The sequence below is a fragment of the Lathyrus oleraceus genome, chromosome 4 (genome assembly GCF_024323335.1).
Source record: "Lathyrus oleraceus cultivar Zhongwan6 chromosome 4, CAAS_Psat_ZW6_1.0, whole genome shotgun sequence".
Taxonomy (NCBI): domain Eukaryota; kingdom Viridiplantae; phylum Streptophyta; class Magnoliopsida; order Fabales; family Fabaceae; genus Lathyrus; species Lathyrus oleraceus.
In genome coordinates, this window is record NC_066582.1 from 414,689,299 (window position 1) to 414,715,783 (window position 26,485).

The 26,485-nt window shown below is 37.2% G+C and overlaps 2 protein-coding genes, 1 long non-coding RNA gene and 1 pseudogene across 8 annotated transcripts; 2 read left to right on the forward strand and 2 right to left on the reverse strand.

Moving 5' to 3' along the window:
* The first annotated feature begins 1,425 nt into the window (after positions 1–1,425).
* Positions 1,426–8,578, forward strand: LOC127075775 (ras-related protein RABA4c). The gene is made up of 2 exons (XM_051017245.1): positions 1,426–2,050; positions 7,971–8,578. Exons 1-2 carry the CDS (start codon positions 1,821–1,823, stop codon positions 8,428–8,430), a joined length of 690 nt encoding a protein of 229 aa, XP_050873202.1. The 5' UTR covers positions 1,426–1,820; the 3' UTR covers positions 8,431–8,578.
* On the reverse strand, positions 3,715–6,976 carry LOC127075774 (probable receptor-like protein kinase At4g39110). Its single transcript, XM_051017244.1, has one exon. The coding sequence runs from the start codon at positions 6,777–6,779 to the stop codon at positions 4,101–4,103; it is 2,679 nt and encodes an 892-aa protein (XP_050873201.1). The 5' UTR covers positions 6,780–6,976; the 3' UTR covers positions 3,715–4,100.
* A 213-nt stretch (positions 8,579–8,791) lies between the features above and the next one.
* Positions 8,792–12,943, reverse strand: LOC127137773 (thaumatin-like protein; annotated as a pseudogene).
* Positions 12,944–23,094: 10,151 nt separating this feature from the next.
* LOC127075776 (uncharacterized) lies at positions 23,095–26,365 on the forward strand. 6 transcript variants are annotated; one of them, XR_007786661.1, is made up of 5 exons: positions 23,096–23,775; positions 23,854–24,766; positions 24,852–24,925; positions 25,007–25,133; positions 25,232–25,718. It is a non-coding gene; the product is annotated as an uncharacterized LOC127075776 (long non-coding RNA). The 6 variants fall into 6 exon arrangements; XR_007786658.1 differs by adding an exon at positions 25,941–26,365 and having other exon boundaries at positions 23,095–23,775; positions 24,852–25,610; XR_007786659.1 differs by having other exon boundaries at positions 24,852–25,133.
* The last annotated feature ends 120 nt before the right edge of the window (positions 26,366–26,485 follow it).

The following is a 26,485-nucleotide window of genomic DNA, read 5'->3' on the forward strand; positions in this document are numbered from 1 at the left end:
AGGAAAGAAGAAAGGCTTATGGAACCATCAATAGGCGCATGATGTTTTAGAAAAAGGAGACGTGAAGCGTAGCATTGTAGAAGGTCATATTAGTAATACCCAAAACATAATTTATTATTGTATATTTCTCTCTCTCTCAAATTATAAGTCACTTTGCCAAAAACATTTGTTCCAAATTTTAAATTATTTTACCTTTCCAATGCACATTAATGACATTTTTCCCATACACTCTCTATCATTTGTTACTATTTATTTTTTTAATGCTTTAAATTTTTCTTTATTTTATAATAAATGAAAGACAATATTGTAAATTCATGCATAATTTCTCTTTCTCATATAATATTGGTTATATTTTTTAATTTATTTAAAACATCTTATAATTATAATTTAAGATAGTGAGTTGCGTCTCAGACTCGATCCTATGCTTGTGCATCAGTGCCGCAACACAGAGCTACAAATGTCTATCGGGCCTCAAAATAAAAATATATATAATATATGATCTGGGACTGTACTATTATTTATGGTATTATGTATCCTGAGTTCCACTAAAACTATTATATATTATTACTTTTGCGTCTGCCTATTGAATAAATAATAATAATTTAATACATAAACTAATACTACACTAGAATACGTGCTTAAATATAACAGTATAGCATTAGGTTCTATAATACAGTAGTATTTACTATTTGGTGTCATTGAATTAATATTAATTTTATATTAATGACTCATATGATGAATTCTCTAAATTTAAAATTTACTATGAACAATCCTTTGATGTAACGTTGTATATTGATTGTGTTTTAATTTTTAAAAAATATATTTCTTAAGTATGAACTCTTAAATAAATATTATATAATTTATCTACTTATTTTATACATTATAAATTATAATATAAGTTTAATGAAGATGCACTCATAGTATAAAATTGTTTTACATTGTCATTTAATAGAATATATTATTTTGTCATATTATACAAATAATTTAAAATTTTCAAAATGATTTGATGGAATATATGATCATCTTTTGTTAACACCGTCAGTGAATCATCCATTTTCTCTTATAATACATTTTATCAATATAAATATTATAGTAATTTCGATAAGATTTGTTTAAACAGATAAATATTAATATCTCTTCACTCAAATTTAAATATTTTGTTATTCGTTTATGTTTTATAATTGTATATCGTCATTACAACTACTTATAAACAAAAAAAAATATTATATTAATAATATTTATTTTTCTTGATAAAAAAGTTAAAATAAATTATATTTTATTTTATTAACAATCTATTATTAAAATTAGAACAGAGTCTCTAATTTATTTGGGTCGTCCCGATGCGTCTAGATTCTAATCTCTAAATGCAAAGTACTTTTTGAATTTTCATTATTGTGTGAATGTTAGTGGGATGTTTCTCCATAGACGCATAGTCAAAATAGAGTCAATATCCTTAATCCTCCAACAAGGTTTCTTTTCTCCCTCTCTAACGGTCATTCCTACCTACTTGTGATTTTGCTTTTTTCTTTTGTTTTTCACTTTCCCAAAAATAACGTTTTCAATGACAACAAGCAAAGCACAATCAAGACACACAAAAAAAGCAAAGCATTTACACCAAAATCGCCTCTTCAACCAATCACACTTTTTCGCTTCTCCTACGAAATGTCCTTCTATAGAACACACAAAACGCCTGAACACAAAAACTAACATTAAAAAAAAAACAATTTTTTATGCATCAGAACAGTAAAGTTCCAACGAGGGTTTTGCTTTATCACATTCAGTTTTCAAAAGGGTTGTCAAAAATCACATAGATTTCGAGAATGGCTCAGTGGCAAGGTGGTTTCGATCATGAGGGTATTGACTATATGTTCAAGGTTGTCATGATTGGTGACTCTGGTGTTGGAAAATCTCAGCTTCTGAATCGGTTTGTTAGAAATGATTTTCACATGAACTCTAAAGCTACAATTGGTGTTGAGTTTCTCACAAAGACAGTTCTCATGGATCACAAACTAGTCAAGGCTCAGATTTGGGATACTGCTGGTCAAGAAAGGTCCAATTTTTTCTTCTGCCCTACTTTTTTATTATCAATTGTGAATTATTTTATTGGATTTTCTTGTGTTTGCTAAAAAAAAATATTCTGTATATCTAAAAAGTTAAGATCTGATCTCTTAGCCAGCTTAGTTTTTTTAATGTATTCAGACTAAAATCTGTAAGTAGTGAATTACTCCATAGCACACACTTCTGAAAAAAAAGTGTATAAGTGTCCGAAACCGACATAACACTTGTGATTACGTTTCATTTATTCATTTTTTCAAATTATTACCGATGTGGGCCTGTTATTGTCGGGTTTCCGGTGTCTGTACTTCATAAGTAAATTATAGTATTTCAGTTACATTATTATATTGACAATGTTTGCAAGTTGAAGACTTCTTGGTTGTCTGTTGTTACTTTAGGCTGAATTCTGATTCAAAATTGTCATAGATCCCACACATATGTGGAGTTAGCAGCTTGGAGTCATTGGATTAGATTCCGATGGCTACGATTTCGAGTGAACTTGTTTGTTAATCTAATTTAACAAGCTTAAAATTAGAACAGAAGCAGACTCAAAATTGAAGCCATTTGATCAACAATTTCAAATGGCCGACTCAGCGAGTGCGCGTTGAATAATTTATAACATATCTAAGATCTTTTAAGTTAAGATATGATCTTTTAACCAGCATTGTTTTTTAATATAATAAAATGAAAATGTTTGGAAGTTGATGACTTCTTGGTTGTGAACAAAATCAAAAGCATCTGATTAGATCCAACATTGGTAGGATGACTCCGTGAATGTGTTTAATATAGCAGAGTCCAAAATCATTTTTGATGCCATATACATTGTAAACATAAATATCATGTGGATGGATATATATTCTATACCTAAATATTTATTTAAATAATTTTATTACAATATCAAGACGCCAACGGCGTGTTTAATTATATTTAAGTCACCCCACCTCTTAGCCGAGCTTGAAGTCGACGACCTCCTTTTCCCTCATATTTGTAAATAGTAGCCGCAACACCACATAAGATAAGATGACCACTCCAATCATTTTGTGTTGGATATTGGCTGTGAGAAGTTTCTTCAATTGTTCATTATATGAAGTAACACTTGCAGCAGCCCTACAATGATATTTCCCGTCCGAGAAAGAAATGGGGAGAATCAACGGGTTCTCCAACATTCAAACTCTCTAGCCTTTGCTTCCAAGAAAGTGCTGGCATGTTCTTTCCATAAAGATGATCCCTCAAATGTCAAGGCTAACTACTCGAAACTTCGACAACTAGATGTTTCGACAGCAGCATGCTTCGACACCATAAATTACATTCTCAACAAATTCCATGTGAGTCTAGGGACTTGTAAGACACGAAGATGGCACCTTTAATCTCATCTATTATGGAGCTCCTGTTCAATTTGAGGGATCCCTTCAAGATTAAGACCATGATAATGACAAGGATCATTAGATTGAAAGAGTTGCATAAAGAAGTTAGGCGCTTTCCTCCTTAAGGTATCTTCACCAGTACACCAAACACCCTCAATATTAAGCCCATATATCTTATTAAAGCAAAAGATGATTGAATTCAATTTTGAAGTAGTTTGTTTGTTACTATTAAGTGTTGTAGTTTCATAAGTAGGACCAAATAACATTAAGACCTTGCATACAATTTTTCAAAAACATTAGCAATATCATATATGTATATGGCCTAAAAAAGAGAGTTCATTAGCTACAACAAATTATTGGTGAAATTGCATACAAACTGAAATCAAATTCACTAGCTATTATAAGTCGCTAGTTTCCTTAAGCTTGCTGTCTAAATCACTTCCTAAAACTTACAAAACAAAATATATTACAAATCAAATTATATAAGACCATATGATTAATTGTACTGAAATGCATCATATACACTTATCAGTACTTTAATCAGTATTACAACAATTTATGATACAAATTGCTACCATCAAACATTAATTACTCCACCACAACACAAACACAGCACACAGTATCATTAATTTTTTTTTATTACTATAACACTTCATTCACATTGTTCATCTCTTGTAGTTTTCACCTTCCATTAAGATTACTAAACTGTGCAAACATTGCAGTTCCAGAATGATCATCGATAGCACGAGCTTCAGCAGCACCATTGTTGTTGCTGTTGTTTGCTTCTTGATGGGGAGGGCTAGGTGTGGTGGGGGTGTCTTCAGGAATAGTAAGAGGTGTAGTAATAGTAGGAGGAACAGGAGCAGGTGAAGTTGGAACAACAACAGCAGCAGAAGAAGCAGCTTTGTTCTCATTCTCATCTTCAGCTTTTCCTTGTGTGAAAGCTTCTTGAAGCTGCAGCGCGTATTCCAAGTTCCATAGAACATCTCCCATTGAAGGCCTGTCTACGCCGTGATCGGCTAAACATTTCTCGGCCGCCTCAGCGAATTTCTTCATTGATTCGGGGTTAATTGAACCGATGAGAAGAGGGTCGATGATTTTATCGATCAAACCCTTTCTCTTCCATTGCATAGCCCAATCCGCTAAGTTAACTTGTTCTCTAGGTAACTGAGGGTTAATAGCCGGCCTAGCGCATAGTGCCTCGAGTAGGACTACTCCGAACGAGTAAACATCTGACTTCTCGGTTAGTTGTTGTCTCCTGAAGTACTCGGGATCAAGATAACCGAAACTACCTTTCACCGCGGTACTGACATGACCTTGTCCCATAGGCGCGTCTTTTGAAAGCCCGAAATCAGATACCTTAGCAGTGAAATTCTCGTCGAGTAAAATGTTTGTTGTCTTCACGTCGCGATGAATGATTCCTTGTGCTGTTCCGGTGTGAAGGTAATGAAGACCTCTCGCGGATCCGATGCAAATCTCTAGCCTTTGCTTCCAAGAAAGTGCTGGCATGTTCTTTCCATAAAGATGATCCCTCAAATGTCCATTAGGCATGTACTCATAAACCAAGATCATTTCTTCGTTTTCGTCGCAATATCCAATCATCGAAACCAAATGTCTATGTCTAAGTTTAGACAGCATTTGGATTTCAGTTTGGAATTCATTGATACCTTGTTCTGATTGTGGATTTCCTCTCTTAACAGCAACTTGAGTCCCTTCGTCGATCACACCTAAGTAAACATTACCGAATCCACCAACACCGATGATGTTCTTCGCATCGAAGTTCTTAGTCGCTTCTTGTATTTCATGAAAGGAGAAAATCCTTCCTAGTCCCATTGATGATGAGAAAATGTTGCTTTTCCCCATTGAATTCTTGCTACTCATGAAACTCGTGTCACCGGCGTGTAGAGGAAGCAACCATGATGAGAAACTATTCCTCTTTTGCCAATCTTGTGGCCTCTTATGCCACTTGATCACCATAGCACCAAGACCAACAAATGCTCCAAACATCATAGCGAAACCAACGGCCGCAACCGTTCCTCGGTTCGACCCTCCAACTCTCCTTCCATCAACACCAAACTCACCATCCAAACTATTAACAGTGTTGCTTATCTTCAAAACCTCAATACCATTCAACATTGCATTTGCATTTCCACCATCAGCATTTGCAGGACCAACTTGAACACTTAGTCCTTGAGTCATCAATGTCGCATTCACAACAATATCTTTATAATATGGTGTCGCCAACGCACCGGTGATCGCGGATAAATCCAAATTAGGGATTGCAACTTTTCCATTAATATAAACATTGAAGTAAAGTTGATTAAGACCTTTACTCACAATGTCACAAAAATGCAACCTTATAAGATAACTAAAAGAAGTGTCAACATCAAATTTCCATGAAACATTGAAATTTGGTAGATTAACACCGGCATCACCCATCTCAGTTGCAGAAGAATAAATCGTCTGTGGCGCAGTCAAAGGCGAAATCGTCGGCGTGTCTTGAGGATACTTAACAACATTAGTAGCAACAGAAACAAATTTTGCAAGGTTCTTGTTTGTAAGATAATGTTCATCAGATTCCCATGTTCTTCCTAATGTATCATTTGATGATGTAATAAGAGGTCCTCCATTGTTCAATCTATAAACAGGCTGATAAGCATAGGCTGTTAAACCGGTCACCTCAGCGACCGGAAAAAGTCCCGCCCCGTTATCGAACATTAGGTTATCAGGAGCCGAAACAACCTCGATTGCGTTGATAAACGCAGCCGAATTCTTCAAAGGAATAAAAGACAATGTAAACTGTGGATCTGTTACATTGATAAGATACTCCTTGAGGATAGGTTTATCAGTGTTATTGACATTGAAGCTATGAAGAAGTACAAAAGTATCTGTGTTGACAGAAAACGTCGCCTTTTGAAGATCGAAAACACTGTTTTTAATCGGATAGAAATGAAGGCGAACCCAATGGAAACCAGATTGAACCAAATGGAAAGAATACTTAGCTTCTTGAATAAAGATTCTAGCATTTAGATATACAGGTAAAGGAACATCAACATCATTCACCGAAACCTTGTAATCATCGGTCGCTTTTAAGAACGAATTCGCCTGTGGATCTGATTTGAACTGTCTTCCATCAGGTAAAGTAGGTGGATTTTCAGCACCACAATCAATGAGAAAATTGTCCTTAGGAAGGAAACTTGCGGAAGAAGGAAGAGCTAAAGACGGCGAAGAGAAGAAAGATAAGAGAAGAAAAACCAGGAGGATAGGCATCATGGATGATGATGACAAGGATGATAGAAAATTATTTTGATTTGGTAAAGAAAATTTTATTTTTATATGTTTTTTTTCTATCTTCCCCATACCTCCTGGAGAGGGGATTGAGGTGAGAGAGGGGAGGAGAGGAAAGGGTTAGTTGAAATTTTTTGGAAAATTTTATGAGATGAAAGAAAGCATGAAAAGGGTGTTAATTAGATTTCTAATAACTACTTTTGAATATTGTTTGGAGGAAAATAGGAAAAGATGACAACTATGACAGAATGTTTGAAGAGCCAAAGATTGTGGAGGGTGTTTTTTTGTGGTATGTTAATTATGGTACATTAACATGTTTGTTTTGTCTTTTTTTTGGTTAATGTCTTTATTTAGTATTTAGCAAACTAATGGTTGCTTTGAACAAGTCAAACTCAAGCTTTTTATTTTGTATAAGGAAATAATAATGGATTCACGTAGGGAAGAAAGGAGAGAAAGTTGACATTGTTTTTGAGTTGTATAGATTAATTAGGATCCTCACTTGTTTGTATGCACGTAGAGAGAACATGTAAAGCATTTAGGAGACTTAATAAATATCTTACATAGGTTTGTCAATAATAATAATTTTTTTTAAATTGGTAAATTAATTTCTTAAATAAATTTAAAAGTCAGAATATTTGTATTTGCTTGAGATGCTTTCTTTCCCTAGGTTCTTGATAAAAAACGTGAAAATGGATATATATTCTATACCTAAATATTTATTTAAATAATTTTATTACAATATCAAGACCCCAACGGCGTGTTTAATTATATTTAAGTCACCCCACCTCTTAGCCGAGCTTGAAGTCGACGACCTCCTTTTCCCTCATATTTGTAAATAGTAGCCGCAACACCACATAAGATAAGATGACCACTCCAATTGTTCATTATATGAAGTAACACTTGCAGCAGCCCTACAATGATATTTTCCGTCCGAGAAAGAAATGGGGAGAATCAACGGGTTCTCCAACATTCAAACCCGTCGATTCTCCCCATTTCTTTCTTCGACGGAAAATATTATTGTAGGGCTACTGCAAGTGTTACTACATAGAATGAAGAGGGGTCAGATTATCTTATTTTGCGGCTACTATTTACAAATATGTGGAGGGAAAAAAGAGGTCATCGGTTTCAGCTGAAGCTCCCGCGTGGTTAAGAGGTGGGGTGACTTAAGTGTAGTTAGCTGCTATTTAACATATATATATATATATATATATATATATGCTAGACAATTACATTTTCATGTGACAATGTTGGCGTTCATGACAGGTATCAAGCAATTACAACTGCATATTACAGAGGCGCAACCGGTGCATTGCTAGCATATGACATAACCAACCGCCATTCCTTTAACCATATTGAAAAGTGGTTGGATGAACTGCATCGTCATGCAGATAAAAACATTGTTGTCATGCTGGTTGGCAACAAATCTGATCTGAGTTCTATTCGACAAGTGCCTACTGAGGAAGCAGAAGACTTGGCAAAGCAGAAAGGTCTCTTCTTCGTCGAGACATCAGCGCTCGACTCAAATAATGTAGAACCAGCTTTCCTTGGTCTTCTTTCACATATATATACCAGGGTCAGTAAGAAACACATCACCGCTGATGGACATGAACCAAATTGGGATAAAGTAAATATTGAATTTGAGGGCACAAAATTATTGGTCTCGCCGCAGGAACCTGAATGTCAAAAATCTAAAAGCAAATTCAATTGTTGCAGTATTTTGTAGAATAGGTTTTCACCTTGATCTACCTTTAGGTATTGATTATGTGTACAATATACTCTGCCATCCTTTCTTCCCTACAATTTTTTGATTCATTTTAAAACTGAGTTATGTTGTTCTGCATAATTTTTTTGCGTATGAAGTTACTTTGTTATTTTGATTGGCATTGATATGAAATCAAATGCATTTCAAGATTGAGTGATGAATATAAGCTTCAGGGCCATTTTTGAGGGTGTGCAAGGTGGGCTACCGCATATTGTCTAAAATTTGTCAATTTGTTTTGGCACGAGTAAACTGCGCCTAACCTACGCTAGGTCTCCAAAAACTTGAGACGAGTCTGCTCAATGTCTATGAACTCCTACCCTATCTAACAAAACCTAATTATGTAATCTGCTCCATAGCAAGTGAAAGTGCTGGTAGCATCATCATAGGCATAACTATAAGCTATAGGACATGAAGCCTACATTTTCGGACTATTGAAAACACCAGTACAACAGAATTTCGGCCTGTGAAAAGCCATACAAGCACTCTTACAACCAACAATGCGCGGCCTTTGATGTTTCTCATCTCCAATCCGGCAGAGTTTCTGTTCAAATCCGAACGGCATTTAACTGCTTTACGCATTCCAGATCCTCCTAAGGGAATGATTGAGACCGGCATGTTGTAACCGTCAACAAGACTAACATCGTAAAAATATTCGACTTGACTGTCTAGTGTAAACTCTGCTAGTGAAGCCGGTGGCTCACCTCCGGCTCCAGCACATCTGAGCTTGCCTCCGCAGTCTCCTGTGATGCATTTTCCGATACTAAAGTTGTTGAATGTGCATCCATGCCGGCCCCAAAAACGGCCGGACCACCCTTTCGGTGCAGTAACGTTTATAGTTTGGCCTGGTTTTAGCTTAACTCCTCCATCAATATATATATATAACTCTAACACTAAAAAAAAATGTGTCTGTCTTGAACACCTGCATTGATAGTTGAGATTTGAGATTAAGTTTCATTAATTAATTTTTTAAATTTTTATTAGTGTCAGTATCGGGGTCTCGGGGTCGTAATCAAAAGGAATAGTTCTGCCCCACCCACAAGGAGTTACAGTTTTGTTCATCAATTCTATAAATTAATCTTTTATTAAATAGACAAAGAAAAACTTTCTTAAAAGTTTATTTTAAAGCAATATATAATTTAAAATGGAGAGAGCAACTCTATAACTATAAGCCATTGAGGAATAATGGTCCAAGATAAGGGAAATTTGACACCCCCTAAACTAAATCTAGCACCCTACACTTTGAATGATTAGATCAAAATACACTTTGAAAAAAAAAGTGAAATTGTAAAAATAAAACTGACTATTTCAGATTATTTTTTTAATATAGTGTAAGATTTCGGATTTTTAAAGAGTTTATCAGATATTTACAAGTAAGCATATTTTCTTTTATAAGTTATTATTGAATTTTAGCATACTCACGAAAAAACCGATATATACATGCATTTATTGAATTTTAGAAATACTGGTATGGAATTTTTATGTTTCACCGCATATTTCAATATTTCTAGCATAAATTCATAAGTTATATTGGATTTTTTTAAAAAAAAATCAGTAGAATACATATGGTTTATATCGGATTTTTAAAAAAAATTGGTGGATATTTGTCACATCTCGAAAAAATGCGATCCCTCGCGATGGAACGCGGAAAAATATTGTTTGAACAGAGTCACCACCGAACTTTATTCATTCCAATGAAGGAATAGGAAAATATCGAGAAAACCTTTAAGAAAATGGAATAATGGTCGTCGCAACCATATTCGGGTTCGGGAGTCGATTACGCAAGGGGAAGGTATTAGCACCCCTCACGTCCGTTGTACTCAACGGGAGCCTTTTAGTCTGATTTTGCTATCTGAATGTTAGTTGACTGTTATTTGCTTGCTTCGAGTAATTAGAATTGATGATAGATATGGATAAAGACCTCGAGAGGAGGGAAAAGGGGAGGTTTTTTATTAGTGTGCTCGCGAAGATACAGCAATCTCCTGCCTATGTATCCTTATGGTGCAATAAGGAAATCAGAACATTCGTAGTTCGAGCTACTACGAATATTTGGTGTGTTTTGTTTGATGAACGACTGTGTATGTCGGCGTTCTAACGGCTAAACGCTGGCTTGTCTACTCTCGGTGGAGGCTCTAGCACTGGTCTGTTGTGCGCATTAGAAAGGATTAACAGTGTTCTTTTTGAAAGGGTTTTGGTCACGCGGGTGTGACAAGTTGGATTAATGTGTTTGATGTTTGGTTTGTTTCGATCGCTCGGGGGCGAGAAATTTGGTTTGATGTGTTAGGGTGTTTTGAAGAACGACGAAAGATTGAGCAATGTGGTGCACACCAATCGTCCAATTCTTTCGAGGAATAACAAGGTGAACGCCTTCTACTCCTTTTTCGTTCGAATTATTTTGAAAGTTTGTTTGTGGATGTTGAACGTGCATGGTAGTGAGGCATACGCCTCCTACTTGCTTATTCAAAGAAGAATGAGGCGTGCGCCACTTATTCCTTTATCCAAGTTTAATTAACGTGTTTTAGTCGGAAGTCGATAACTTGAGCAATATAGCGAGCGCCAATTATTCAAATAATCGAGAGATGGTGAGGCGAACGCCTCCCATCTTTTATCATCCGAAGTTTAATTTATAAAAGATAAATGTTCTTAGATGTCATATTTGATTTGCGAAAATAGTTTGAATTTTGGATTTTGTAGGGTTTGAAAAGTCGATGATTTGAGTAATGTGGCGTACGCCAATTATTCAAATAATCAAGGAATGGTGAGGCGAACGCCTCCCGTTCTCTTCATTTGAAGTTTAATTTGTAAAGTTTGTTTTTGTGAAATTGTATTTGATATAAAAGGTGATTTGAATTTATTCGATTGTATTTTAATTTGATGACGAAAATTCAAGCAATGTGGCGTACGCCAATTATTTGAATGATCGAAAGATAGTGAGGCGAACGCCTCCCATCCCTTTATTATTGCAAATTTAGAATTTAGAATATTTTAGAAATTATATTTAATTAGAAAGAAATAATTTGAATATTGTGGTTTGATGTTTTAATTAAATGACGAAAATTCGAGCAATGTGGCGAACGCCAATTATCCGAATGATCGAGAGATAATAAAGCAGATGCTCATTGTTCTCTTTTTCATTTAACGATTAAAAACAAAATACTTAGACATTTTAATTAATTATGATGTTCTAAACTTGATTGGAAATAATAATCAAATTTAAGCTAAGAATACTTAATCGTAATTATCTCTTAATAAAACATATAAAATAAGAACATAATAAGCCAAAGAATCTGGGTGTGTGGGCGATAAATTGGGGGTAAAGCCCCAAAAGATGGAAAGGGTTCGTAATAGGCCCTAAGGCCCTAAAACCCTTTTTTAATACTCACAAACGATCAACAACAAAAAATTTGAAGTGGGCCTTAAGCCCGAACTCTTCTGGATTCGCCCAAGAGATCCCAAGTGAAAGGAAAAAGCCAAAACACAGAGTCCGCGTGACCATTGGACTTCCCCATTCCACCGCATGTGATCATCGGTCTTCCCCCAACATCACAGAACGTGTGTGCCTGTGGACTCACCAACCTAATAATTACACTACAGCTAGCCATGGAATAAACAATAATTCATCATTCTTAAAACCAGTACAGTAACACACTTTCCTTCAAATCTGCTTCAACTCATCTCATCAAACTTGAACCTTCTTACCAACCACAGTTCTTCTCTTCATTTTTCCGAAACCACAATCGTGTTGCCCAACTCAAATCCTAAACAGAAATCTAAAAAAAATCTAATTCATCTATGGTGAACAACAAGATCATACATACATAACCCTTCATCATACCCTGAATCCCCAATTTCTCAAATAAGAACCTACTACTCAAACAAATCGCATAGGAATAGAGAAGCATAAAATGCAAAGAGTTCATGTGATATAGTCTAAACCACAATCGAGACCGACACTCTCGTCCAATGGTTACCAAGTCGTTACGCATTGCGGTTGAAATTGAAATGCAAACTCAATTTTGAACAAATAACAACTATGTTATAGGTTTCAACACGAAATGACTAGATGTGAAAGGATACCGACAAAGAGAAGGGGAGATTTCCTCTGCTTCAGGTATTTCTATGTTCTTTTCCACCTCTTCGTGTTCTCCTTGTATGCATGATTATCACCGTTCTATTGTGGTTAGTGCAGTGGATTTTAGCTCAACCTTGTTGAGACTCGAGGTGAAATTCCAACAAATCTTAGGAAACGTTGGAGCTTTAGTCAGTATTTGGATGTTTTTCCTCAGAGTAACGGTGCCTCCTCTTTTGATTTACCATAATCCGCGTGTATGCTTGCTTACCGTCACGAGTTTGCTGGGTTTCGCGCAGGGTAACGGTACCGGAAATCCTCTCCCTTTCCCAATGATTCGACGCCTCCTTTTATAGCATCAGGTGTGGCCTTTTGATTGTGTGCAAATGATGCGCTGGTGAAATCCATAATCCGTTAGGGAAAGATCTCCCTTAGATTTGTGGGGACCAACTCCGGATTTTGCTTGAGAGCCAAATTCCTTGGCGTTTATGGTGGGTGTTTCTTGTATGTGGTCCCACAGACCTGGTGTTATCTCCATGATTTCACTGTCGTAAAACAAATGGATTAATTACTTACCACGGTAAAATTCGACTAATGTATAACTCTGCTTCTTGACTTAAGAAACAATGCTTTGCGGTCTTCTTATTTCCACTTGATATGCGAATTTCTTTTCTTAAGAAAACAAACTGATTTGTGATGTTAAATTTCTCTATCTGATACTTGTGTAGTGATGCCAATACTCTCCTTGTTTCAACATTTCACCATTGCAATCGGCTCTGACATCAATTGGTTGAATCACTCTTGTGCAGGTTATTTTTATGAGCTTTTATTTTATGGTTCTGCAGGTTCACGGTTAATTGAGATAACATGAACCATGGCGGCATGGAATGTTGTGGACCCAAAGGTGTTATTAACAGGCATATATTTTCAAGGTAGAAAGACATTGTGATTTGCAACACAACCTGCTCGACCTGTATTTTGAGGTGGATTTGTATTCGCGCCCTGCTACTTCTGGAATATCTAATTGAGTTCTGTAAGTATCGCGCTGAGTTTTTTATGATGGACTAGTTACCGCATTTGCTTGAACTTTTAGTCACACAAGCATGTTGCTTTCGCAGGTTACACTCACAAATGATAAACCGCGCGAGACTCACTACAACGACTAGTCCTTTCCAGATGACGGCACACCACTGTACCTTAAATACATATTGCAGTAGAATTGTGGGCTATCTTTTCCTGATCTGGTTTATCATTATTGAGTTGCATTTTGCAGGATGCTCATAGTGCAACACACAGCATTCAAGCATACTTCCTTCTGGGGTGAAACTTGCTTTGAGATTTGAATATCTCCCATTGTCAACATTGGGGAATAAGTTAACCAAATTTGACCAATGAAACTAGTACGCGGAGTCATATATTTGTCCTCATTTGATTCCCTTTATGAAACTACAGGTATTTGGCAGATGTTTATAGTGTTGAATTGAAACTTGCTGAATAGGTTGCTTAGGCTGCACTTTGATGTTCATTGGCCGGCGTGTGAACTATTTTGCGAGCTGTTAGTATGGCAGGTTTTACATTTGGAGTTGCGGCGGTGGTCTTGCCGTTTGTGGCAGTTTTACAGGTTGCAGCTTATGCTTTAGAAGCGCTGCTGTGTTTGTCGGATGTTTTCCATTGCAGCCTTAAATCCACTTAATCGTATGAAGTTAGGTGTGGGATATTGAGAGTAAAGCCTCCATTGGTTATTATTGGAATGGAATGAAAATCTTACAGCCTTGGGTCTCTTTGTAGGTCTTGGTTGCAGCGAAGATTGTTATTTAAGAGACAAAAGCTGATGATGATGCCCCTGTGGCCCGGGATTATGTGCACGAAAAGGCAAGGTAGTCGACGGCTTAATGTATTCTCATGGATGATATTTGAAACAAATATGTTTGTTACCCCAGAACTTTGTTCGGATAATGTGATTTTAAACCAAAATTCTTAACCAAGCAATGTTGTATTCTAAAATCCATGGCCATGTTCCTGCATAGATCACCACTTAATGCCCATTCTAAAGGACTCCTTAATACATCACCCAAAGAATGACGAATATAAATGAAGAAGAAAGCTTGTGAATTTATTTTAAATTATCCATGAATATTTTGTCATCTTTTGGCATCTTGGTTTGAGAAGACACAAATTTAATGTGAACAATGCCCTTTTCAACGCAGATGTGATGCTAACGGCATTACAAATTACTTTGGCACATTGGCAATTATTGCTTTGTAATGTAACATGCTCATGGCTATACTAATGGACTCACCGACATGATACTTGCATGGTGAGACTCACCCATGACCTTGATTCAAACTAGTATTCCACCTCAGACAATATCCCTTTTCCTCGTATTCGTGTAATAAACCATACTCCTAGACGAAATTGATTTTATGAAATGCATGTTTTTAGGTAGTATGGAAATGGCATAACAGTGATAGGAAACTAAAGTGAAGTATTCTTGCGATGAAATGTATGCCATGTTGGGCTTATGATGCTAATTAAAAATGAAATCAGATTTACGAAAATTTAAATATGGCCGGACAAAATTGGGGTATGACAGCTGCCCCTATTTAATTATCTTGAACTAGAAGGTAAGAATGACAACAGTCTTCATACATTCGTGGTGGAAGATAATTAAATACGAAAAGATCCAAATTTTGTCCTTTGAAATGCGATGGAGAAATGCAGAAAGAAAAATGCAATGAGTTCTAATAGCACCAAGGTAATAGGGATAGAATGCCAAATTAATGCCAACCCTCGAGTTGACATTCAAATCTTACACAAGTCGTTTTTGATGCAAAGACAAAAACTGAACATGTTTTCTGGTACCAAAAGGATGACAGTAGAATTAATTGCTATCACCAAAAGGATGATAGTAATTCACTATGATTGTCAGGATTGTCATCACCAAAAGGATGATGGATAAACCGAGCTTCCAAAAGTAGTCATCACCAAAAGGATGAAAATTAGACACAATCCAAAGATTTCCATCACCAAAAGGACGAGGTCCATCACCAAAAGGATGATGGTTATTTTGATAAAGTTTCCCATTACCGAGAGTATAATATCAAGGCTACCACCAAAAGGATGATAGTTAACTCATTAACTTCAAAAATCACCGCCACCAAAAGGATGAAGGTAAGATCCAACAACAAAACTTGTTACCACCAAAAGGATGATAATAAGTCAAATAACTTCAATGATCACCGTCACCAAAAGGATGAAGGTAAGACCAATAACAAAACTTGTTACCACCAAAAGGATGATAATAAGTCACGACACCTTAAATGGTAACCATCACCAAAATGATGAAGGTAAGAACACAACTTCGAAACTTGTCATCACCAAAAGGATGATAATAAGTCAACGATCATCATCACCAAAAGGATGAAGGTAAAATTAACAACAAAATTTGTTATCACCAAAAGGATGACAATAAGTCGACAGTCACCATCACCAAAAGGATGAAGGTACTACACACAACAGAACTCGTTATCACCAAAAGGATGATAATAAGCACACAACTCAAACGATCACCATCACCAAAAGGATGAAGGTAAGATCGAACAACGAAACTTGTTACCACCAAAAGGATGATAATAAGTCAACAACCTTAAACATCACTGACACCAAAAGGATGACAGTAAGATCAAACAAACTGAACTTGTTATCACCAAAAGGATGATAATAAGGACAGAACTTCAAAACTTGTTATCACCAAAAGGATGACAATAAGTCGAGACAAACTCAATGATCACCATCACCAAAAGGATGAGGGTAAGATCAAAACAAAACTCGTTATCACCAAAAGGATGATAATGAGCCCATAACTCAAATGGTCACCGTCACCAAAAGGATGAAGGTAGGATTAAACAACAAAACTTGTTACCACCAAAAGGATGATAATAAGTTAATAACTTTTACTGATCACCGTCACCAAAAGGATGAAGGTAGGATCGAACAACAAAACTTGTTATCACCAAAAGGATGATAATAAGTCGACAGTCACCATCACCAAAAGGATGAAGGTACTACAAACGACAGGACTCGCTATCACCAAAAGGATGATAATGAATCAACAATCACCATCATCAAAAGGATGAATATGAGATCATAATTTCGAAACTTGTTACCACCAAAAGGATGATAATAAGTTATAATAACTTCAAATATTGCTGACACCAAAAGGATGACAGTGGGATTGGACTTTCCAAATGTCTCCATCACCAAAAGGATGATAGTTTAAACCAAACTCCATAATCTCTATCACCAAAAGGATGATATTTAGATTGAACTGGACGTCATCACTAAAAGGATGATGTTTGAACATAACAACAGAGATTATCATCAACGAGGGGATGATGGTTGAACCAAAATGACAAGGATCCTTATCACCATAAGGATCGCCGACACCAAAAGGATAACGGTAGGCTGTAATAATTGCAGAGGTCGCCATTCACCGAAAGGATGAAGGTTAGGCCAAAACTTCAAGGATCGTCGACACCAAAAGGATGACGGTAAGATCAAACCACACAACTTGTTATCACCAAAAGGATGATAAAAGATTTAATAATAAGAGGTCGCCATTCACCAAAAGGATGAAGGTTGGACCAAAACTTCAAGGATCTCAGACACCAAAAGGATGACCGTAAGATCAAACGACCAAGCTTGTTACCACCAAAAGGATGATAATAAGCTTTTAATAATGAGGGGTCTCCATTCACCAAAAGGATGAAGGTTGGACCAGAACATCGAGGATCTTCGACACCAAAAGGATGATAGTAAGATCATGAATGTCAAGGATTCATCATTACCAAAAGGATAACGGACATTATAAACGGGGTGATGATTAATATTATTCCTCAATGGACTTTCATCAAAAGGATGATAGTAAGAAAAATATTTGGAAAAATAAGGCTACTGTCAAAGTTCAGTAAACCCGACTTGTTGGGTAGTATTGGAACATTGCTGGGTAAGACTCGTTTGGAGTATCAACAACAAAAGGTTGAAGAACAAATATTCTCTAGGGAGATATAGTTTCTACCAACAAAAGGTTACAGGAAACGACTCATTGAGGGACTCTCAACGTGAAACCAGGTAAGTGTTTAAAGAAACAATGTTTGACTTAGCTGAGGATAACGTCTTAACAACAAAAGATTGAAGGATGTAGCTCAATGGGGAACGCCCGATGGTAGGGTAGGAACTCACTTAGAAAAAGTGACAATGACTCAACTGAGGGTTGGCCTGGATGCCTACGACTAAACCTTGGATTTTGATTCGTGTTATATGCATAAATGTCATGTATGTGTTATGTATGAGGTGATGCATATGATGCATGTTTGACTGCAAGGGATTATTGGTTTGTTTGGGATTGGCCCCCCCTTTCAAAGGCGATCTATTTTCTGGAAACCAGTGCTGGTTGCATTTGATTTTGTGTGGGTGCCAGCGAGGTGGGCTTTGAGTTTTTTTTGTAACTGTCAATGTGGATTGAACTATTGATTGGTGAAAGGATCTGACTTCCCGACACTCGGTAGTTAACGATGTGATGAACACACAATGGATGTGGATACGCTTGGTGACCCAAGTTTGACTCTTGCTGATACGTTGGGTCTTTGTCTTTGAGACAATCTTGGCTTCTTCTTCTGAGATGTCTGGCCAGCCTGTAATTGAGCATAACGATGTGATCAGCGCATGATGATTATGCCTTTGACGTGCCCTAAGGATTCTTGTCAAGATGTGACATTGTATTGGTATGAACTTTCGATATTTTGGTGGTGAATTCAAGCAGTCACTAATGTCTGATGCAATTTGCTTGACTGACTTGAAGATATGAAGGGAATTTTTCCCCTTGCAACTTGTCTTGCCCCTGACTGTAGGGTACCAAATGGCATTCTTCCTGAAAGGAAACCTTGGGAGTGGTTATCCGATGACGTGGTCTGAGTCTGTTTTTCCTAGCTCCTGAATCTTGCAATGGTTTGCCCCTGATTAGCCTTTGGGGGACTTGCCCTAGACGTACTGAGTATTGAAGTGTTTTTCCTCCCTGATCAACCGATGCTCAGAGATTTGTCTTATACTGACTGCTTCTTAAGTCAATATAATCAAGAGATGTTATACCCCTGATTCACATGATGGTTTTGATTCGTGTCAGCACCAACGATCAAGTGCCCCTTGAATTTCCCCTTGTTGGAATTTTCTCGATGTCAAGTACTGACTGACAATTAAGAATTGTTATCCAAGAAATGGTGATTTTAATGCAATAGTTATGCAATTTTTGAAAAACATTCATTCACTTGGGAGTGTCGTGGTAGTGTGTGGTGAGTGGATCATGAGTCCAAACGCGGTGCTTGATTTAGCTAGCATGTGAGTGATATAGTGAGAAGAGAATATTAGCAAATCTCTAGGAGTCAGTTTACTCAACCTTGCTATAGTATGCTTTCAGAACAAACCTTACTTCAATTAGGTCTTTTGAAGGTTGTAACGTGGCTTGGTTCATGGTCATTGAAACAAAAGGATATAAGGCTCAAAGTTTATTTTAACCCACCCCTTATTCATGATGATCTCCCATCCTATGTTCAGTTAATTCATATACATTCGTCTTTTTGAAGGTGTAAGGATAAAGATGGTGATTCAAGGTCTCTTGGAATGGCAGCCACCTTATTTTGTTTTTTGGATGTCGGTGACCCTTTGATTTTGGTATGGTGGTCACTGAATCTTGTTTTGTTTTGTTGGAGACTTTCATTGTCTCTTTCGATTTTTGTTTTGATCCCTAACTTTTGCATGGACCGCTTTGTTGAAGCTTTAATCCATCGGGATTGCCCCTGTTTTTGCCTAAGTCTCCTTTCAGGGTGTTGGACTTAGCGGGCTCTTTCTTTGACTTTTTTTGGAAATTGTGACAGCCAAGTCATTGGTCATTGAAGAACAACAGACCTAAAATTTGGATTTGTATGATTTCTTCGACACTTCAAGATGTGTGCGAAGAATATCATGTGATTTATCCTTGCATGGGATATCTCATCTTGTAATTCGAATATGTAGTCAGATTAACTGAACACTACCCTGACCCAGGTTAAGCGTAAGGGTTTGTAGATCCGAAAGAAACTCCTACTTCTAGGCTCGAAGTGGTTGACTAGGGATTAACTCCTCATCTCTCCAGTGTTTGGGGATTTGAAACAATGCATGTACATACATCATTAGCAGGATTTTATCCGAAAGCATACAATCAGCAATTATGGGTATTTCGTTTTCGTCATCCTCCTTCCAACATTTACTAACAATAGTGTGATAAAGGAGGTGAAGTGTAAAAGTATGTGTTTGTGATTTGTAAATGTGATAATATGAGCGAATATGAAAGATTGATTCACAACATGCATAATCATCCCATTAATAAGACCAAATACAAATAACAATGTTTAAAGCATACAGTACTTTAGACAAACAAGAACAAATTACAAGAATGCAAAACGGTAAAAAATGGCATAATGATCGCCTTCATTCTAAGAAATCAAGTTTGACAGGTTGTGGCATGAAGAAAGCGTCATACGGATCTTCATCACCCATCATGGATCCATGGCGAGCAGATGTAACAGAGTGATCATGGGGGTTCATGTTGACCATTGGGATCGGAATAGAGATCGGTCCTCCTCTAGGTTGGGCGAGATTACCATCAAGGTCAGTTACTCCAGGGATGCTAAGTGATGGCGATCCAAACTAGGCAGCAACTTTCCTGGCTTCGGCGTTAGTCTCAACATCCTTCTCCTTCTGGTCCAGGAGCCACATGGTTTCCAGCAAACGGTCCATCTTTGCCTGCATGGAGTCAATATCTGTCCTCATCGAAACCTGGTTTACTTCCAGCTATTCATGTGTCATCTTTTAATTGCGGCGTGTCTCGTACCGGTGTCGAGTAGTCAGTGTTACTGAACAAAGGGTAGAGTATGGTGTAAGTTTTTTTGGTTCCTGGAAAATGATATGCAATGCATGTTGATGATATGAAAATGCATGAAATTCTGCCATGTTTTTCACAAAGGAATACAAATACTCAAGATCATCCACACGTCGGGTACATCAGGATAATAGGAAGAAACACGGGTTTCTCTGGTTAGAAATTCCCAAAGGTAGGTTCTAAAGTTATGTTTTCAAGGAAGGAACTTAGACTCACGGATCAGGTTCAAAACTTCCTCGCAATGGTGGGCTAGCCACATCGTGATGGGAGTTCTGAACTGCTCTAATCTAAGTGGGATTCTCGTATTGTTCGAACAGGGTGTAGACCCTTTGGTTCAATACTACATAATCGCCAATCATGAAAACAAAACATGGGTTTAAGGCGAGGTCCCTAGAGTCACGGATCGTATTTAGAATCTCCCCACAATAATGGGCTAGCCATATTAGGATGGAAACTCCAAACAGATCTACTATAGGTGGAGTCTTCGTATTATCCCAATGAGGTGTACACCCCTCGGTTCAATACTACACAACTCCGGGTTCTAAGTTTTTCTCGAAGGTCGGGTATGGAGCTTATCTCACACCATACACCAAGTCCCATATCAAAGTATCAACACATTACATACAACACAAGTAATCAGAATAAAATACAGAGAGATAAACATGGAAAGAAAGAATATCTTCCAACAGTCATAGAAAATCAAACTAAGTTAGGTTAGACTCTCTCTTACTTGGAGCATGATCCCCAGCAGAGTGGCCAGTCTGTCGCACCTCGAAAAAATGCGATCCCTCGCGATGGAACGCGGAAAAATATTGTTCGAACAGAGTCGCCACCGAACTTTATTCATTCCAATGAAGGAATAGGAAAATGTCGAGAAAACCTTTAAGAAAATGGAATAATGGTCGTCGCAACCATATTCGGGTTCGGGAGTCGATTACGCAAGGGGAAGGTATTAGCACCCCTCACGTCCGTTGTACTCAACGGGAACCTTTTAGTATGATTTTGCTATCTGAATGTTAGTTGACTGTTATTTGCTTGCTTCGAGTAATTAGAATTGATGATAGATATGGATGAAGACCTCGAGAGGAGGGAAAAGGGGAGGTTTTTTATTAGTGTGCTCGCGAAGATACAACAATCTCCTGCCTACGTATCCTTATGGTGCAATAAGGAAATCAGAGAATTCGTAGTTCGGGCTCCTACGAATATTTGGTGTGTTTTGTTTGATGAACGATTGTGTATGTCGGCGTTCTAACGGCTAAACGCTGGCTTGTCTACTCTCGGTGGAGGCTCTAGCACTGGTCTGTTGTGCACATTAGAAAGGATTAACAGTGTTCTTTTTGAAAGGGTTTTGGTCACGCGGGGGTGACAAGTTGGATTAATGTGTTCAATGTTTGGTTTCTTTCGATCGCTCGGGGGCGAGAAATTTGGTTTGATGTGTTAGGGTGTTTTGAAGAATGACGAAAGATTGAGCAATGTGGTGCACACCAATCGTCCAATTCTTTCGAGGAATAACAAGGCGAACGCCTTCTACTCCTTTTTCGTTCGAATTATTTTGAAAGTTTGTTTGTGGATGTTGAACGTGCACGGTAGTGAGGCGTACGCCTCCTACTTTCTTATTCAAAGAATAATGAGGCGTGCGTCACTTATTCCTTTATCCAAGTTTAATTAACGTGTTTTAGTCGGAAGTCAATAACTTGAGCAATATAGCGAGCGCCAATTATTCAAATAATCGAGAGATGGTGAGGCGAACGCCTCCCATATTTTATCATCCGAAGTTTAATTTATAAAAGATAAATGTTCTTAGATGTTGTATTTGATTTGCAAAAATAGTTTGAATTTTGGATTTTGTAGGGTTTGAAAAGTCGATGATTTGAGCAATGTGGCGTACGCCAATTATTCAAATAATCAAAGAATGGTGAGGCGAACGCCTCCCATTCTCTTCATTTGAAGTTTAATTTGTAAAGTTTGTTTTTGTGAAATTGTATTTGATATAAAAGGTAATTTGAATTTATTCGATTGTATTTTAATTTGATGACGAAAATTCAAGCAATATGGCGTACGCCAATTATTCGAATGATCGAAAGATAGTGAGGCGAACGCCTCCGATCCCTTTATTATTGCAAATTTAGAATTTAGAATATTTTAGAAATTATATTTAATTAGAAAGAAATAATTTGAATATTGTGGTTTGGTGTTTTAATTAAATGACGAAAATTAGAGCAATGTTGGGAACGCCAATTATCCGAATGATCGAGAGATAATAAAGCGGATGCTCATTATTCTCCTTTTCATTTAACGATTAAAAACAAAATACTTAGACATTTTAATTAATTATGATGTTCTAAACTTGATTGGAAATAATAATCAAATTTAAGCTAAGAATACTTAATCGTAATTATCTCTTAATAAAACATATAAAATAAGAACATAATAAGCCAAAGAACCTGGGTGTGTGGGCGATAAACAGGGGGTAAAGCCCCAAAAGATGGAAAGGGTTCGTAATAGGCCCTAAGGCTCCAAAAACCTTTTATAATACACACAAACGATCAACAACAAAAAATTTGAAGTGGGCCTTAAGCCCGAACTCTTCTGGATTCGCCCAAGAGATCCCAAGTGAAAGGAAAAAGCAAAAACACCGAGTTCACGTGACCATTGGACTTCCCCATTCCACCGCATGTGACCGTCGGTCTTCCCCCAACATCACAGAACGCGTGTTCCTGGGGACTCACCAACCTAATAATTACACTAAAGCTAGCCATGGAATAAACAATAATTCATCATTCTTAAAACCAGTACAGTAACACACTTTCCTTCAAATCTGCTTCAACTCATCTCATCAAACTTGAACCTTCTTACCAACCAAAGTTCTTCTCTTCATTTTTACGAAACCACAATCGTGTTGCCTAACCCAAATCCTAAACACAGATCTAAAAAAAATCTAATTCATCTATGGTGAACAACAAGATCATACATACATAACCCTTGATCATACCCTGAATCCCCAATTTCTCAAATAAGAACCTACTACTCAAACAAATCGCATACGAATAGAGAAGCATAAAATGCAAAGAGATCATGTGATATAGTCTAAACCACAATCGAGACCGACATTCTGGTCCAATGGTTACCAAGTCGTTACGCATTGCGGTGGAAACTGAAATGCAAACTCAATTTTGAACAAATAACAACTATGTTAGAGGTTTCCACACGAAATGAGTAGATGTGAAAGGATACCGACAAAGAGAAGAGGAGATTTCATTTGCTTCAGGTATTTCTATGTTCTTTTCCTCCTCTTCGTGTTCTCCTTGTATGCATGATTATCACCGTTCTATTGTGGTTAGTGCAGTGGATTTTAGCTCAACCTTGTTGAGACTCGAGGTGAAATTCCAACAAATCTTAGGAAAAATTGGAGCTTTAGTCAGTATTTGGATGTTTTTCCTCAGAGTAACGGTGCCTCCTCTTTTGATTTGCCATAATCCGCGTGTATGCTTGCTTACCGTCACGAGTTTGCTGGGTTTCGCGCAGGGTAACGTTACCGGAAATCCTCTCCCTTTCCCAATGATTCGATGCCTCCTTTTATAGCATCAGGTATGGCCTTTTGATTGTGTGCAAATGATGCGCTGGTGAAATCCACAATCCGTTAGGGAAAGATCTCCCTTAGATTTGTGGGGACCAACTCCGGATTTTGCTTGAGAGCCAAATTCCTTGGCGTTTATGGTGGGTGTTTCTTGTATGTGGTCCCACAGACCTGGCGTTATCTCCATGATTTCACTGTCGTAAAACAAATGGATTAATTACTTACCACGGTAAAATTCGACTAATGTATAACTCTGCTTCTTGACTTAAGAAACAATGCTTTGCGGTCTTCTTATTTCCACTTGATATGCGAATTTCTTTTCTTAAGAAAACAAACTGATTTGTGATGTTAAATTTCTCTATCTGATACTTGTGTAGTGATGCCAATACTCTCCTTGTTTCAACATTTCACCATTGCAATCGGCTCTGACATCAATTGGTTGAATCACTCTTGTGCAGGTTATTTTTATGAGCTTTTATTTTATGGTTCTGCAGGTTCACGGTTAATTGAGATAACATGAACCATGGCGGCATGGAATGTTGTGGACCCAAAGGTGTTATTAACAGGCATATATTTTCAAGGTAGAAAGACATTGTGATTTGCAACACAACCTGCTCGACCTGTATTTTGAGGTGGTTTTGTATTCGCGCCCTGCTACTTCTGGAATATCCAATTGAGTTCTGTAAGTATCGCGCTGAGTTTTTTATGATGGACTAGTTACCGCATTTGCTTGAACTTTTAGTCACACAAGCATGTTGCTTTCGCAGGTTACACTCACAAATGATAAACCGCGCGAGACTCACTACAACGACCAGTCCTTTCCAGATGACGGCACACCACTGTACCTTAAATACATATTGCAGTAGAATTGTGGGCTATCTTTTCTTGATCTGGTTTATCATTATTGAGTTGCATTTTGCAGGATGCTCATAGTGCAACACACAGCATTCAAGCATACTTCCTTCTGGGGTGAAACTTGCTTTGAGATTTGAATATCTCCCATTGTCAACATTGGGGAATAATTTAACCAAATTTGACCAATGAAACTAGTACGCGGAGTCATATATTTGTCCTCATTTGATTCCCTTTATGAAACTACAGGTATTTGGCAGATGTTTATAGTGTTGAATTGAAACTTGCTGAATAGGTTGCTTAGGCTGCACTTCGATGTTCATTGGCCGGCGTGTGAACTATTTTGCGAGCTGTTAGTATGACAGGTTTTACATTTGGAGTTGCGGCGGTGGTCTTGCCGTTTGTGGCAGTTTTACAGGTTGCAGCTTATGCTTTAGAAGCGCTGCTGTGTTTGTCGGATGTTTTCCATTGCAACCTTAAATCCACTTAACCCTATGGTGTTAGGGGTGGGATATTGAGAGTAAAGCCTCCATTGGTTATTATTGGAATGGAATGAAAGTCTTGCAGCCTTGGGTCTCATTGTAGGTCTTGGTTGCAGCGAAGATTGTTGTTTAAGAGACAAAAGCTGATGATGATGCCCCTGTGGCCCGGGATTATGTGCACGAAAAGGCAAGGTAGTCGACGGCTTAATGTATTCTCATGGATGATATTTGAAACAAATATGTTTGTTACCCCAGAACTTTGTTCGGATAATGTGATTTTAAACCGAAATTCTTAACCAAGCAATGTTGTATTCTAAAATCCATGGCCATGTTCCTGCATAGATCACAACTTAATGCCCATTCTAAAGGACTCCTTAATACATCACCCAAAGAATGACGAAATTAAATGAAGAAGAAAGCTTGTGAATTTATTTTGAATTATCCATGAATATTTTGTCATCTTTTGGCATCTTGGTTTGAGAAGACGCAAATTTAATGTGAACAATGCCCTTTTCAATGCAGATGTGATGCTAACGACATTACAAATTACTTTGGCACATCGGCAATTATTGCTTTATAATGTAACATGCTCATGGCTATACTAATGGACTCACCGACATGATACTTGCATGGTGAGACTCACCCATGACCTTGATTCAAACTAGTATTCCACCTTAGACAATATCCCTTTTCCTCGTATTCGTGTAATAAACCATACTCCTAGACGAAATTGATTTTATGAAATGCATGTTTTTAGGTAGTATGGAAATGGAATAACAGTGATAGGAAACTAAAGTGAAGTATTCTTGCGATGAAATGTATGCCATGTTTTGCTTATGGTGCTAATTAAAAATGAAATCAGATTTACGAAAATTTAAATATGGTCGGACAAAATTTGGGTATGACAATATTCATCGTATGATACGAGTGACACCGATTTTTTTAAATCCGATAGGCTTTTATTTTATTTTTTTAATTATTTGATTTTTTTTATATTTTTAGTGAGGCTAAGAGGAAGAGATGCTAGCATTATATCGATTGAGCGATTGACTTGTTAGGGATGTTGC

Excerpts from the sequence above, each read along its gene's own strand:
- LOC127075775 (XM_051017245.1), top strand. The coding sequence starts at position 1,821 with ATGGCTCAGTGGCAAGGTGGTTTCGATCATGAGGGTATTGACTATATG. Across the intron at positions 2,051-7,970 it reads GATACTGCTGGTCAAGAAAG|GTATCAAGCAATTACAACTG; the intron begins GTCCAATTTTTT and ends CGTTCATGACAG.
- LOC127075774 (XM_051017244.1), bottom strand. The coding sequence starts at position 6,779 with ATGGGGAAGATAGAAAAAAAACATATAAAAATAAAATTTTCTTTACCA.